The sequence below is a fragment of the Mesoplodon mirus genome, assembly GCF_964341445.2.
Source record: "Mesoplodon mirus genome assembly, chromosome: 8".
In the NCBI taxonomy this organism is placed as follows: domain Eukaryota; kingdom Metazoa; phylum Chordata; class Mammalia; order Artiodactyla; family Ziphiidae; genus Mesoplodon; species Mesoplodon mirus.
The window spans coordinates 31,919,710-31,936,913 of NC_138984.1; the positions used below are offsets into that span (position 1 = coordinate 31,919,710).

The 17,204-nt window shown below is 36.1% G+C and overlaps 1 protein-coding gene across 2 annotated transcripts in view; it reads right to left on the reverse strand.

The window, feature by feature from the left end:
- Positions 1–17,204, reverse strand: part of PARD3B (par-3 family cell polarity regulator beta) — a 1,069,130-nt gene that overhangs the window by 927,512 nt on the left and 124,414 nt on the right. For both annotated transcript variants that reach the window (XM_082629936.1, XM_082629937.1), the window contains exon 2: positions 9,156–9,257. In XM_082629936.1, coding sequence (XP_082486062.1) covers positions 9,156–9,257 — 102 coding nt within the window. The remainder of the gene's footprint in view (positions 1–9,155; positions 9,258–17,204) is intronic.

A 17,204-nucleotide genomic window follows, 5' to 3' on the forward strand; every position in this document is an offset into this window, starting at 1 on the left:
CTCCAAGCTCTCCCACATAAAACTCTAGAATATTGTTTTAGTAAAGCTGATCTCAGCTAGATACTCGGGGGATGCAACCTGATTAAATCAATACACCTTACCTATTGATGATGTGGTGCTCAATCAGTACTCAGAGGCCTTTATCATTTTTCAAAGAGGATATTTTATAACTTAAGTAGCTTTGTATTTGGTGTAATTTCAGGTACCTTAATGAGATTGCCATTTGTACGTTACATAATCAAAAATAGACGTATTTAAAAAATAATAATGATGGTCACATAACTCTTGGGCATAGATACACCTATACAAATATCCTCAAAAGAAGCTATTGTAAGAGAGAACACTAGTAGAACTGGGTCCCATAACATATGGCTAAAGGCATGCTGTAAAGAAAGAAATGCTCATTGATTTTTTTTTTAGAAATACATTTTTAGCTCTAAGGAAAGGATTATTATAATCTCTAGTTTTATTGCCTTTTTCCCTCCAAATTTGAAGTTTTACACATATGTCAAAAATTTTATGTTTTACTTTTGACTGTACTCAAATGCCTAGCTAAATTAACAGCACTATCAAGCTTGATAATTTCTTTCTAACCCCATTGAAAGCTGTGCACCACAGATGTGCACAGCAAACAAGCACACTCAGATCAAGTATACACACTCCCCACACACACACATCTGCACACAGATTCTCTCTCTCATTCACTCACACACACACTATTGTTGCCAACCAAGGGAGTTGCAGAAGGCACCAGGTCATCACCTGGAGTGGACACAGTCATCACCTGGATTACTTGGCTTTCAGTTACTCTCTCCCAACACCATTTGTCTTTGCCATAATAAGGTCACAAAGGCATTGGTTCCAAAGTGCTCCTCTGGGATTGAAACATGCCTACAAACTGCATCCTAATAAAACATTTAAAAGACACAATATAGTTTGGTGGAAGAAAAAAGATGGACAATTAAACCTTCAATTCCAAAGACACAATATAGTTTGGTGGAAGAAAAAAGATGGACAATTAAACCTTCAATTCCAGTTATAACTATCACTAACTGAAATCAAACATGTTTATTAAACACCAAACCACAGGTAAGAAGTCCAGGTGTTAAATATTTGAAAAGACTATCCCAATCCTAAAGGAGTATACAAGACGTTTAGAGAGACAAAACTAAGACTTAAGAAGTTAAACCATAATAAAATTCTTCAGAATTTCAAGATGGTGATTTATAAATGTTACTAGGCAATAATATATTTTTTAAAAGACTGCTCAATGATTTCTATAAAATCACAGAGAATTCATTCAGAATTAGGACAGTCTGCAAACAAACTAGAAAAAAATACAATTTGACCTGGATCTTGAAAGATTGCTAAGAACTGAAGAGCAGGAATACAGTCTTTACATGTATAAAGAATTTTATAATTTCCACTGTATTTTCACATACAACTTCTCAACCTTAACAAAGACACTGTGGAAAAAGTTATCATTGATCACTCATTTCATCAAGGGAAAAAACTAGCATTTAGAGTAGTTAAATGACTTGCTCAAGATCTGGAAACATTTATACATATACTTATTCACTCAGTTCAGTTATGAGGCACCAGGCACCTGGAACAACAGCAATGAACAAAACCCAAGACCCTCTCCTCGTGGAGCTTCCATTCTCTAACACACACAATGACTCTTGGATAAGCAGAGCATAGGGCAAGGACACTCCAGACAAGTGGAACATTAAGCAAGCCATGGAGCAAGAAAGCACATGGTACCTAAGAGAATAGTCAGTACAGTAGTTTCTTTTTTGTTGAGATTTGAGAAGGCTGAGTTTGAGGAAGATAGTTTGGAGGGATTCTGAGGCCTCTGAATACAATGTATGGCCATGAGCTTTAGCCTTGCTTTAGTATACACTGGAAGGAATGGTATCACTTAAGTAATACTTTAAGAATAATGTAATCTACATTAATAACAGTAGTAATATGTTCATTATAATAGCACCTAACACTTATTGATGACGCACTACAAGCCAGGTACCCTTCTAAACACTTCATGTATTAACTTGTCAAATTAGTACTATTTTAGCTCCAAGTGCCCATGAGGAAACTAAGGACAAGAAGATTAAGTAAGTTGCCCAAAGCCATCAGAGAGCAGAGCCAAGAGATGAACTGACTCTGCCTGTCCAGAAGCCAAACTCTCAGCCACTCTGTGTCCCAGTGCACCTGTGGCAAAGAATAGTTGAGGGGTGTAGAGGGAGAGAAAAGTCTACAAATTCCTTATCAACTAAGTAACTCGGCCTGAGATTTTATTTTAGATTTAAATGTGGTAGCTGTAGACATGCAAACAGAGGAACAGATACATGAATCATGTTAAAAGAATAAACTGGATTAAATATTTTTTAAATAACTGCAAGTTCAAGCCTGGAAGACTAGGAGACGATGCTTTTATTGACAGGAATAAGGAAGTGAGTGGAGGAAACCAACTTGGAGCAGGAAATTGAGCAGTTTTGATCCGAACCAGATGTTATCAGGATCCCAGGGAGGAAATGCAGAACTGGACTCAGGAAAGAAATCAGCTGGAAATATGGAGCCCTGTAACCTATTCTTGGTTCAGATATTTCTCCTTTGCAAGATGATGGGGTTAGGGTACATGATTGCTGAGGTCTCTTCTGGTTCTATAATTCTGTAATTTTGTAATTCTATAAGCAGAGAGTACTCTTTAAAAGTTTGAGATGGAATTTCTTGGTCAAGATAATCGTTTTGGACTTCTGCACTTATTTTTGAAACATTCTCCAAACTTCCTCCCAAATGTGCTTTCAAAATTTCAACAACTGTGAGCCAAAGAAAAACAACCCCAAAATACCATATTCTGACTTGTTAAAAATCAAGGGCTTGAAATAGGTGTTTCTCCTTGAAATGGGATTTTAACAGGTAAAATTAGGACTGAAAAATGAAGTAATTAATACAGGACTTTTTTTTTTTAAAGGAGTCTAATTTAGAATCCCCTATCCCCAGAAAAACACAATACATCTCAAATTGTTCAACTACATACTGAAAAAGTCATATACTTTATTACCACTAGCCAATAACCTTGCAACCAGTGAACAGGAAGATGGGAAGAAGTCTAAACAAAAACAGAGTTTTTTACAAATGCAAAGGTTTTGCTTTAGCCCTTCTAAAACTTACAAAAGCATACGTAATCATCAGTATGGCTAGTGACCATGAAGAAATGAAAACCACTAGTTGAAATATAAACCCTGGTTGTACTATCCACGCCTGTGTCTGTGGGTTGTACTAAAAATACAGTAAAAATACATCATCAGGAAGTATGTCCTGTGAGCTTGTTTCTAGGTAGCTGGGGACTCCACAAGAGGGCAACAGAGTGTTCTCAGAAAACAATGTGGGCTTAAGGACTGAGTGGCTGGTTTTAGGTCACTAGTTCACTGTGCAAACCAGTCTCCAGTTCAAAACCACATTAGATCCCTGAATGCTTCTTGTATTATCAAACAATATGTCCTGATAAAAGCATTCTCATTTTAAAATTAGTCATATTGGCACTTTCGTTTCTCAAATATTAATTTAAATGTTTTATCATATCTTCCTATAAAACTATTAAACAATGTAATAACATTTAAACAAATTTAAGGTTTTTAAAAAAATAGTTAAAATGTACTATAAAATAGTTTAATATTTTAGTATTTAAATTTTAAACATTTAATGGTTAAATCAAAACACAGGTAAAAACTGCACTAATCACACTATCAAAATATTATTATTGATGTTACAGTTAACATTTGAGTGCTTAACTATATGCCATACTGGACTTAAAAGTTTTTATAGTTTATGTAGTTTTCCTACACTGACCCTGTAAAACTAACTTATGCCCATTTTACAAATGGGTAAATCAAGAGTGAAGAAACACGCCCAAGCACACATAACTAATAAGGGATAAAGCTGAACTGAAACTGTAATATCTGAGGACCAGATTTCACAGGTGACCCAGGGGGCCAACCCACCCTCGCTGGAGTCCAGGAAAACCACTGGTATCTCTCCAAAATGAACCCCTATGATAGTCAAAGATAGAAACATTCTCCCTATGCACTTTACCACATAATTTTACTTTTGTATATTTAATAAAACCATGCAGTAATTCAGTTTACATAATAGAAGTTATACATTGCCATATTTCAGTATTGTATTGCAATTGTGTTCTAAAACCAACTCAAGAAATAATAAAGACAATTAACTAGGAAAACAATCATTAAAAAAGTTCAATACTCAGAGGTTCTCACACTCGAAAAATATGAGTGAACATTAAGCGTTGCAGTGGCTTATTAAGCATCAGTCTTCAGATTTCTTAGGGCCTTTACATATTGCAATGAGAAACTGATGAGTATTACACAGCTCTTGGGTATGGCATTGAAATGACTGCCATACAAGAAAGACAATAGCCTAACTACCAAAATGTTTAACATCCAGGGCCCCAAAGAGTGAAGGCTCACTCAATAAATTAAGAATCAATTTGTGGTAGACTTTGGAAGGAATGCAAAGAGCAATCAACTGATCTGAAGTATATTTTCCTTGTCCTACAGGATATTAAAAGCTGAGTTAGTATTAAACTTGAGAAGACCATCATCACTTTAAAAGTTTAAAATAGGATAAGAGACAGTGTATTACCACCCTATTGCTGCTATAACAAATCACCTCAAACTTATTGAATTCAAACAAGGCAAATTTATCTTACATTTCTGGAGGTGAGAAGTCTGAAATGGCTCTCATCGGGCTAAAATCAAGGTGTCAGCAGGGCTGTGCTCTGACTACAGGAGAAGCTGTTCCCTTGCCTTTCCAGCTTCCAGAAGCTGCCTACATTCTTTGGCTGCATTTTCTTTTTTTTTTTTTTTTTTTTTGCGCGGTACGCGGGCCTCTCACTGTTGTGGCCTCTCCCCTTGCGGAGCACAGGCTCCGGACGCGCAGGCTCAGCGGCCATGGCTCACAGGCCTAGCTGCTCCGCGGCATGTGGGATCTTCCCGGACCAGGGCACGAACCCGTGTCCCCTGCATCGGCAGGCGGACTCTCAACCACTGTGCCACCAGGGAAGCCCCTTTGGCTGCATTTTCAAAGCCAGCATTGTCCAGTTGATACTTTCTCACACTGTATGTCTCTAACCCTGACTCTCCTGCCTTCCTCTTTTATTTATAAGGATCCTTGTGCTTACATGTAAATATTCCAAGATAATCTCCTCATTTTAAGGTCTTTCACTTAATTACATCTTCAAAGACCCTTTGCTATGTAATATAGATACAGGTTCTGAGCATTAGGATGTCTAATGTCTAATTAGAACATCTTTGGGGGCCCTCCCTACCGCAAATAGCACAGAATATAGTGCCCTGCATATAGTGCACACTATATATGTGAAACTGCACATAACGGTTAGACTCCAGATGTATTCTATTACTCCATTTGGAATTAAATTGTACCTGTAATCCAGATCCTGGAAAAGGAGCTACAAAAGAAAGCAACAGGGGTAGAACTGGCAGGCCTTTGCAGTAAATTAGATGCAGGCTAAAGGCACAGAGTTGGAGTTAACCATATATGCATGGCATACTAGTTCTGAATAAATTTTGTTATTCTCCATAGTCCTATTACATATCTTTTCTTAACTATGGTGGTTAACTGTGTAAAAGCAAATTCATGCTTATTTATGATTGATGAATTTTCATAATTAGAAATCACACATACAGGGCTTCCCTGGTGGCACAGTGGTTGAGAGTCCACCTGCCGATGCAGGGTTCGGGCCCCGGTCCGGGAAGATCCCACATGCTGCGGAGTGGCTGGGCCCGTAAGCCATGGCCGCTGAGCCTGAGCATCCGGAGCCTGTGCTCCGCAACGGGAAAGGCCACAACAGTGAGAGGCCCGCATACCGCAAAAAAAAAAAAAAAAAAGAAAAAAGAAATCACACATACAAACACCCAACACACTGTCTTGGCGTATTGTAGAAAAACAAAATAGAGTGTGAAAATTTAAATTCTAGGTTCCAGAGGCTGAATCTGCCACTTACTACCTGTGTGATCTTCGGCAAGTGACTTTCAACTTCTGTGTTCTCAGAAATTAAAAATGGGGATCATACATAGCCCTTGCCTGCAGAGTTGCTCTAAAGTAAAATAGAATATGTAAGTGCCAGAGACATTCTGGGCCACTGTCGGCGTTCAATGAAATGTTAAGCCATTATTGGGTGAACTAAGTCAGTAGCCTTGAGCATCCAGAGAAGAGACATGCATATAAAGTTGTAAATTCCTAGTTATCCCATAGAACTTGAAGCAGACTGATACATAAACCTGAAGAAACTTGAGAATGATGGTCACAAATAGTTAAGTTTTCGCACAACATTTTGCACAAATACTAGTTATCATAAGATGCAAAATGCCAAAGCTGCTCCAGTAATATTTTGGCAAAATACAGGCTAGAAATAGTGCAACATGGCAAAAACTTGTTTCTCCTGTGAAGGGGCTCTAATGGGAAATCAAGTTAAAATAAAACAAAACCTGCCCAAAGAGACACCACATATGCATTATGAACTGTGTTGGCCAAAGGAATAACAGAAGACCAAAGACAAACCACTTCCAGTACCAGAAATTTTGAGTCATTTCTTTAGAAAATCAATTAAAATCTATTAGCCCCTTGTCTGATTTTTAAGTAGAATACCATCTGACCTCTAACTTCAGCCTCTACTGAAGTGTACTGGTTGGCTTTTTCATACACTACATAAACGGCTTCAGCCTACACTGCTTTCCGATTCTAAGTTTCTGTTTTTCCTGCCTTATCCTTTCCAGCTAGGCCTTCAGTGGTTCCTAATGGCGTTTCTCAACTGCACTCAGAGTCTTTCCTAGAGCTGAGGTATGTGAGCTTTAGCACAAGGATTACGTACATTCACCCACATCTCTTTGCGCTTCCTTCTCCATATATTCTAAATGTAAGAGATGATAAGGTAACCAACTTGAAGAAGAGGAGAATTGTAGTTTTATCCAAGTTCAATACTATCTCAAAGGATCTTGGGAGAGTTTGAAATGTCACTAAACAACCACAAGCATCATATATAATTACTGCTTAATCTAAAATGACAAAAAAGGTTAAAAAGGCTGGCAGAAACTTTTTTCCACACTAGACAAATGGACTATAAGGAAATTAAGACTGCAGAGAGAATGTCAGAAAAAAATAAATAAATAAGTAATGCTGTCTTTTTCACTTACGTTATTTTTAAAAAATTAAAAATGGGAGTACAATTATTTCTGGCAATATCAAAAGTGTAAATTCTTACCAACTCTGCAGAACAATACCAATTAGGCTTCATGTAGCTGTGTTAAAGTAGATTAAAGGAATGGGTAAACCTGTACCCAAATAGTACTAATTCTTTGCTAGGATTTTAACTGATTGTCTCACTTTTCTACCTTATTTAGTAATGGTGGTGACGTCCTTTTAAAAAAGGTTATACATAATAAAGCTGTTTCTGTGTCTAGTAAATGAATTATGGTTACAAAGTACAATGCCAAGCTAGTTAAAAATAATTCTCTATAGGACAAATGATTTCCCTGGGCACTGTTCATGGAATCATCCGTTCTGTAATGAGCTCTTGGATGAGGCTGGGGTAAGACATTTTCTTCTGGCCCTTCTTAAACCTGCCACATTTCAGCTTTTCATTTTAATGCACTGGACTTCAGTGACATTGGAGATGGGAAGACCTTCTTCATTAATAAACAACCGAAATACCTAGAGTATTTCTAAGGAAGAAGGTAGCTGTAGAGAAGAAAAAAGTAAAAAAGGGAAAAACAGAAGTGAAAGTCCTCCTCTTGTGTTATGAAGGTAAATACTACATTATTATTTACCATAAGACCAAAAAATAAGAAGTGTGCATCAAAATCACGAACAGCAAGAACCAGCTGTAGAGAGGAAAGCTTTCTTTTTTGCTCTAACTCAAGTGTTCTTTGAGAATCGAGTTTGGATAAAATATTGTACCAGATATTATTAATACAAGGATCAAAAAGGAATTACTATCTCCCAGTCTGTGTCCTCTAGGAGCTTACAGTCTATTTAGGGAGATAAGTTCCTTATGAAATGGCTAATTAAAATGCAAAGCAAATGAGAGTTGAATTCCAACAGAAAACAGGGAAAATAAATGTATAGAATGTCTGCAAAACTAATGTAAATTTCAACGGTCCAAAAAGATCTTATGGGAAAGGAAAAATGCAAATTTTATCTAAGTTCAATAAAGCAGTTATTTATATTCCAATCCAGTTGATTAAAACACGCAAATACCCCTACCCCACCGCCCCGAGATCACGTAAAAATACGAAGAAACATGCTTACAGACTTAAATTAGCCTAGTAGTAAGAGTCTAAGGATGCACAGCAGAAGAAACTTAGAAGCAAGGATCTTTCAGGGAAAGCTGTAGTTCAATTCTGGAGAACACATTAGCCATTGATCAGAGAGCCCAACACAGATGCAGTAAAAAACGATATATCTCAACAGCATAAGCCAGTGTATTGCATCTGAAGAGTTTAGTTTTACACCTTTTTCAGTTTAGCATCAGAAGATTAATGCCATTAAAACAAGGTAATTGCAATGGGATTATTCGCAAGTAAGTGGCAAAACATGTTCAAACTTTTTGAAATATTCAAGTCAGCGTTTTTCACTGTAGCAATAAAAACAAAAACTACCACTCAAGAGAGTTGCTTGCCAGCTACTTTAAGGAAAATCTTCACCACAGTTCCTCACAAGACTTTGCTCCCCATTGTATACTCTCCTTTGAAACACATTCAAATCTCAGGCATTAAGTTGAATATTAATGGGCCAAGGATAAACTCCAGAGCCAACAATGACAATGAGAACTCCAACAGCTTCAGAGCCTGACACTAATTTACTGAGGCGTATCAGGAACTCTTGGGAATGAAGTGTCTGCTAATTAGGCCACCATGAACAGACTCCCAAACCTTGACAAAGTTTTTCCCAGCATCTGATGATGAACTGTGATTTATGGGCTGTCTAGGTAAAACTCGAACAGATGGTATCTTTTAACAATAATTGACACGTGAGTTTGTTAAGGATCTCAATCTCTGGAGAAACATGTGGCTCTATAGAGGAAAACAGAGAAGAACATTTTTAGAGTCATCTACCTTATCTTTGTCTTCAACGACATCTGCCAAGACGTCATCTGGATCCAGGATTCCTCCATCTGTGTATTCTAAGTGATGAATCTTCACCCAGTACCCAGGATCCTGTGGTAGAACAACCAAGAAGTTTCATGACTAAAACTTTTCTAAAAATGTAAAATACATTTTAATTTTAAAAACAGACTCCTTAAAAATATGCTCTAGCAATAATAAAAGTTTTAAACACCTAAAACAAATGTTACCTGTTTATTGGGATAAATTTGTGGCATGTTTATCCTGTTTAACTTAAGTCAGTAAATCAATGTATACGTATTTTATCAGTTTTCCTGGAAGATAAATTGCAATGGAAAAATAAATTGCCCCAGCCATTTGTAAAGCATATTCAAGGAATTTTGAATAACCTTCGCTTTAGGTAATCCCAAGAATAATCTGGAAAAAGAAAGATCTTCTCAAGGGTACTTTCTGAAATTGGGGATTAGAAATTCAAAGATTCCTAAAGCTGTAGGAAAAAAATCAAAAGGCAGAAATCTGTGATGGTAATAGCTATCACCTCGGATATACAAATGCAGTGAGAGGACCAACATCCTCTTCAACTCTTTATCTCTGTGCTGTGCACATATTCTTAACTCTAAGATTGGCAATGACATCTGGAGCAAGAACTCCAGCATTGATTTCCAGTCCCTGAAGCACGGCAGCAACTAGTACAATGTTCCCAGTCAAACAGGGGCGGAGGGTGGGGGGCATCATTGAGTTGGGGTAGTGATTTAGGAGATTTCCAAGTATTGCTTTTTAAAAATTGCTTAGGCATTTAAAGCTTAAGGAAAGGAATTACTTTCTCAAAATTTGATATGTAGCTAGATACTCTGATCCAGCTCAGTTACTTATATACTGCCTATTTCTGGAAAAGATATGAAAGTGAACCATTATGACAATAAGAACATGAATCAATGAATGAAGAAAAACATTAGTATAGTGTTTACCAGAATACCCAAGCTATAATCAATTTGGTTCTGTGATGCTTAGAAAGTCCCTCAGTGTGGGAAACTTTTGAGCTATGAGCACCAAATATCCACTATAGGAATAGATACCAGTTTGTGAGAAGACATAACTTTTCCTGGGATAAAGTTCTAAACCTTTACTACATGAATCTTTGTAAAGGGTAAGCCCTAACATAACCCTCAGAATTCAATTGTAATTTTAGAAAAACTAATAGAAATGGTTGCTATTAACCTTCTCTGTAGCTGTCCCCCAGTAAAAGGCAAGGACATATATTAAATAATAATTCTTTTTTTAAATTTATTGTACTATTTTTTTATACAGCAGGTTCTTATTAGGTATCCATTTTATACATATTAGTGTATATGTGTCAATCCCAATCTCCCAATTCATCGATAATAATTCTTTTAAAGCAACTATTCGGAGGGCTATTGATATGCAGCTCAAGTACACAGCTTTTCAGTAATCAACTTGATAAAGTGATAGGCTTAAAAAATCTGAAGGAATCCTCCTTAGGTAATCTTTTGACATTTCAAAATTAAGTTTTCTATAGAGCATCTAAAGAGCTCTAAGGTTCCAAATAGAATGAAAGGAATTTATTTTGTTTCTAATACTAGGCTTACAGGTGGAAACACTAATGATTTATTAGGAAACAGCCCAATTCTATCTTGCCCACATAGAGATCACAAAGATATAAGCAGTGACTATATAACCAAGTAAGAAAAGCATCCATAGCTCTGATTCTTTAATCAAGGAGCTCTGCCAACACAAGGATAATTGTGCTATAAAAGGTAAGCTAAGTACAACAGACTAGATTCTAAATAGTGAAGATACTCTGGTAGACAAAACACTGGAAAATACAGAAAAGAGAGCAAAATAAAACTGCCCCCACAATCTTTGGGAATTGTTATCTATTTTAGTCTGGCTATGCTACAAGCAATGTACTTCTCCAAATCTATGCAGGACTTCCAGCTGAAACCTATAGAATATTGCATTTTTCCTTATAAAAAATTCTTCTTACAGTGTTCCATTTCACTAATTTCCATTACTTCCACTGAGTTGGGTTCTGATATATTATAGCTCTATAGATGAAATCTGTTGATTGTAACCATGTTTATAAAAAGGTGATGTATTCTAAAGAGTGTGTTTTTCTTTATATTCAGTTTTTTAAATCAGACATCAAGTTGTCTGCTTTCTTCTCATACTGTTTGGAAAAGCAGATTTTATCACCTGAGACTAAGGTAAACCCCCAACAACTGCGGTGTAAGGTATACCTGTCTTCCTGCCCAGAGAGATGAAAACCAAAGACTCAGATTTAAACTAAGGAAACTCAGGAAATAGCAGGGGACAGGATCTGATCAGTGGGCAAAGGGAACAGCAGACAAGTGGCAGCAAGATGGGCTATTAAGTCACATAGCATTCCTCCCGTACACACACCTGTAGGATCTAAGACCTGGAAAATCAGGCACAGGAGTTGAAACTAAGATATTTATCTCCAGTTTTGATTCAAAAGGGTACAGAACTGGGGCTTCCCTGGTGGCACAGTGGTTGAGAGTCCGCCTGCCGATGCAGGGGACACAGGTTCGTGCCCCGGTCCAGGAGGATCCCACATGCCACGGAGCGGCTGGGCCCGTGAGCCATGGCCGCTAGGCCTGCGCATCTGGAGCCTGTGCTCCGCAACGGGAGAGGCCACAACAGTGAGAGGCCCGCGTACCGCAAAAAAAAAAAAAAAGAGTACAGAACTTAAGTTTTACAAACTTATAATGAAGTGAAAAAGTAATCTGATACATTTTGGAATCGTATATTCAGATTCAATCTGAAAAAAATTTTAAGTGAGCTACATGGTGCCAGAACATAAAAAGACTCTTTGCAATTTTAACTCTGTTCTACACTGGAATGTATAAAATGGCTTTATCAAAGGAAAGAGTAGGCCAATGACAATCACGTGTCTAACGCTGAACAAAAACTAACAAGCTGTATGAAAGCAGTCTCAGAGTTAATATTTCACACATCAAGAAAGGTAAATCAACACAGTATGTACCAACTGTGATTTCGTCCCCATGGCATTTTGGCCATGGTGCTATAGATCACTTTAAGAAAGTATACACAATATTAGCAGCCAAAAAGCCATCATAAGAGCATAAATTTACCCTGACTCTTTTATGCATGTAAAAATTTCAACCATTACATCACAGTCAACATTTTGCATTTCATTTACTTGGTTTTATAACCACCATGAATAAAACTGATCAAACACGAAAAGATGTTCACATATATGTCTTGGTTCACCCAATTAATCACTTGGAAAAGTTTACTCTATTTTTCATAATAGTGACATTTAATCTACCTTTATATTGTACAAATATCTATAATATGCATAACTTTTAAATTATTTTGAAAATATCTAAAGTGTGTGTGCTATGCAATAAATCATACTACTTACACTCCTAGATCATTTAAGTATTGAAAAATAACATAATATACATTATGTTTCCTCTACTTCTGATAGTATCTTATCCATTTTTTAAGTTATGCAGTTAACTTAAACCCTACTGGAATTTGAAAACTAAAAAGTGTCAGTGTCTACAAGGATGAATTGGAAAATGGAAAAAAAAAAAGGTATGCACTATGGAAAGAAGACAGTTACAGGGTACTTTTAATGATCAATGTAGAAATTGTTCCAAACACGTATTGATATTAACAGCAACGAATATCTTTCACTGTGGGCAGATGACATAAAGTTTGACCCCATACCCTAGAAAATGTATAGTACCCAAAGTTTCAAAGAACAGTACATTTCCATCTGCAATACGTAGAGGAGTAGTAGACTGGAAAGCCAGATACTACAATGTTGCGACTACCAAGCACTGAGATTATGTCAATGATCAAGAGAGGGTTTCTCAGCAAAATGCCTCTGGTCCAAGAGAAAAATAGCCTGCGTGGCAGCAAGGTCCCAAAGTGAGGAGGAGAGTGCTGTGAAGGAAAAGCCAAAAGGTGGAGAAGCGCTGTGTTTATGAGTGGGCTGTGTTTACAGTGCTCAATAATGTAACTAGGTTTTTGATGGCTTCATGTTTTCACAAGAAAAATCTTACCCACTGGAACACAAGAATAATTATAAAATGGAAGTTAATAGAAAATTAGAATTTTCCTTGTAGAATTTAACTTCATGAATTTGGTGGGATGTATCCATAAAATGAGATTTCACCATTTTCATCATTATAGCAGATCATTTGTTTTAGTGCCTACTACAGGCCAGGTGCAATAGGTACTGCATGTTTTATATGGTTAACTCGTTTATCTTCCAACAGCCTCATCAAATAGTTATCAATCCATTTTACAGATGAGGAAAACAAGGCATGAGTAGGTGAACTGACTTACCGAAGGTCAAATGCTTACTAGACAGCAGAGCCAAGGTGTATTTTTTAAACATAGAAAATCTTTTAGATTAAAGAACTTAACAAAAAGCACAATTACCCAAGAAGGGGATCAGATCCATTTTTATCTACTAAGTATATGGATCCATGCAAATCATCATTACTCTGGGCCTCTGTGGCTTCATCATTAGTGAAACTGGAGGCTCTATGGCCCTCTGCATAGGGCACCACACGGAGGTCAAAGTGTACAGGACACAAAAGGGCAATAATGGAAGGCCCCAAAGCCTTTGTGTTAGTGTGTCCAGTGTTTCACAAGTGAGAGAAGCTTCAGAGCATAACTGCTCATAATCATGAAATCAAAGGTTTGGGAAGCAGTGGGAAAAAAGTAGTAGAAAAGGAGCTTGAGGTGTCAGGTTGGATAGAGAATTATGAAGTTTTTATGTGCATGCACATTTTAACTATTTCTATCATAATCCTCTGGGGTTACTCTCCCTTCTACCCAAGACCAAAAGAGAACCAGATGCCCCAGAGTGCACCCAGGAAACAGAGCAGTCAGAGCAGGCCTGGAGACTATTGGGACAGGCAGAGAGCAGGAATCTCTGAATAACCAAGCACAGACAGTGTAGGGAAGAAGAGTTCCCAAAAATGATGCCCGAGCAAAACCTAGCAGAGCAGTACTGACACCTGAAAGGAAAGAATTAAGCCAGAAAGAGTAGTACTGACTACTGACTACAGCGATTATTATGAGCTGTTCCTGACTTCAGAACAGACCTCCACCTTACTGAGATAGATCAAGCACAAACTTGAGAAAAGATTAGGAGAGGAATATGAGCTGATGCCACTTTAATCAAGTATGTTTCCAAAGAATCCAGGAGAACTAGAATGGGACCAAGGGTTTTTATGCTGGGCTGCAAGTAATAATACCTGGTGAATTCAACAACAGAATTATAAACTTCAATTTATATATAAAGTGAAGGTGAGCCAATCAATCTGTAAATTCATTTCCAGTTTTAAAAATCTATGATCCTACAAACAGAAACTTGACATTGCCATGCTAACATCAGATAAAGGAGACTTTAAGAAATATTACTAAAGGTAAAGAGGGACATTTCTTAATGATATAAGGATCAATCCAACTGGAAGTAAACAATTCTAAATCTGCACGTACACAACATAACTTCAATACATATACTGAAAAAATGGACAGATATTTAAAAAATACACAAATTCACAATCACAGTGGGAGACTTTTGATAGGAAATAAGTCAGTAAAATATAAATCATCTGAACAGCACAATTAACAAAGTAACCTCATTTATTTATATCACATATATACAAAACACTATACCACAAAAGACTAGAAAACACATTTTTTACAAGTACACATGGAATATATACCAAATTTCAGAAGTCTGGAATCATTCAGAATATGATCTCTGATCACAGTGGAATCAATTACAGAGAGAGACCTTGAAAATGCCTGGCTGTTTGGAAATTAAGACAAAAATGTATGAATAATACATAGATAAAAAATAAATGCAGTTAGAAAATAGTTTATAACTTAAAAATAATTAAAATAACAAAAAATGTGGGATGCAGCTAAAGCAGTACCCAATGGAACAGTTATAGCCTTTACTGCACATATTAGTAAAACAGAAAAGCTAAAGTCAAGAAGCTAAAAAAGAACAGCAAAGACAGAAGGAAGGAAATAAAGAGCAAAATAATCAATGAGTTAATAAATATAAGACAAATATAAATCAAAGTTGGTTCTATAAATGCCTTGATAAAATTGATAAATACCTAGCAATACTGATAAAGAAAAAAGAGAAAACATAAATTTCCTGTATTAAGAAGGAAGAAGATAAACAATACCATCATAGATCTCACAGATAGTAAGACAATACTGTAAAAACTTTTAGACCTCTAAAACTGACAACTTATATAAAATAAACGAATTATTTGAAAAATACAACTTGCCAAAACTGACAATAAAAAGAGAAAATATACATGGAGAACAGTACAGAGGTTCCTTAAAAATCTAAAAACAGAGCTACCATATGATCCAGCAATCCCACTCCTGGGCATATATCTGGAAAAGATGAACACTAATTCAAAAAGATACATGTACCCCAATGTTCATAGCATCACTATTTACAATAGCCAAGACATGGAAGCAACCTAATTGTCCACTGACAGATGAATGGACAAAAAAGATGTGGTATATGTATACAATGGAATACTACTCAGCCATAAAAAAGAATGAAATATTGCATATGCAGCAACAATGGATAACCCTAGAGATTATCATACTAAGTGAAGTAAACCAGAGAAAGACGAATATATATGATATCACTTACATGTGGAATCTAAAAAATAATACAAATGAACTTATTTACAGAACAGAAATAGACTCACAGTCATAGAAAATAAACTTATGATTACCAAAGGGGAAAGTGGGAGGAGAGACATAAAACAGGATTATGGGATCAACAGATACACACCATTATATATAAAATAGATAAACAAGGATTTACTGTACAGCAAACTATATTGAGTATCTTGTAGTAACCTATAATGGAAAAGAATCTGAAAAACGTATATATGTATAATTGAATCACATTGCTGTATACCTGAAACTAACACAATATTGTAAATCTACTTCAAGAAAAAACTAAATATAAATTAAAAACAATTTAAAAAATGAATCCACTATCTTAAAAGTTTCCCGTAAAGAAAATACCAGGCTCATATTACTTCACAGATAAAATCTTCCTAATGTTTAAGGAAGAAATAGTGTCGATCCTATAAAATACTTCTGAAAACTAGAAAAAAGAAACTTTTCCCATCTCATTTTATGAGGACAGCATAACATTGATAACCAACACCTTACAAGGTCATTACAAGAAAATTATAAAAATTTGCCTATGGATACATGTCCAAAACTCTTAAATAAAACATTTGTAAATCAAATTCAGTGATGTTTATAAAGGATAATACATCATAACCAACTGGGATTTATTCCAGTAATGCAAGAGTGGTTTAAAACCAAAAATCAACCAAGGTTATTCACCAAATTAATAGGGGAGAATAAGGATAAAAATTATATGATCACCACAATGAATGTAACACAAGCAGGTGAGAATATTTACCACCAATTCACGATACCTTCTTAGCAAACAAGGTGAACCTTTAACTAAACAAGGCAAGAAAAACAAAACTTTTTAAGGGTAACAATTATAATAGCATCAAAAATATCAAATATTTAGGATTAAGTCTAACAAAAACGTGTAAAGCGTCTTATGCTAAAACACAAAATATTAGGAAAAATTAAAGAAATGTTTCATGGATTGAAAGACTCAGAAGTGTGAAGATTTTGATCCTGCCCAAATTGATAAGGTTAGGGTTAGGATTGTGAGGATTTGGGACACTCAATTCTCAGACCCTGATGATATAAATATAAATTTATACAGTTATTTTGGAAAATACTGGCAGTATCTGAACAACAGAACACTGCATAGAGCTGAACATAAACATCCACATAGCTTTGTAATTCCACTCCCAGGTATGTATCCAGAAGAAATGAGTATATAGAATTACCAAAAGACATGTAGTAGAACATTCATAGCAGGATTACTCCTCATACTTAAAAATCTGGAAATAACGCAAATATTCATCACCAGTA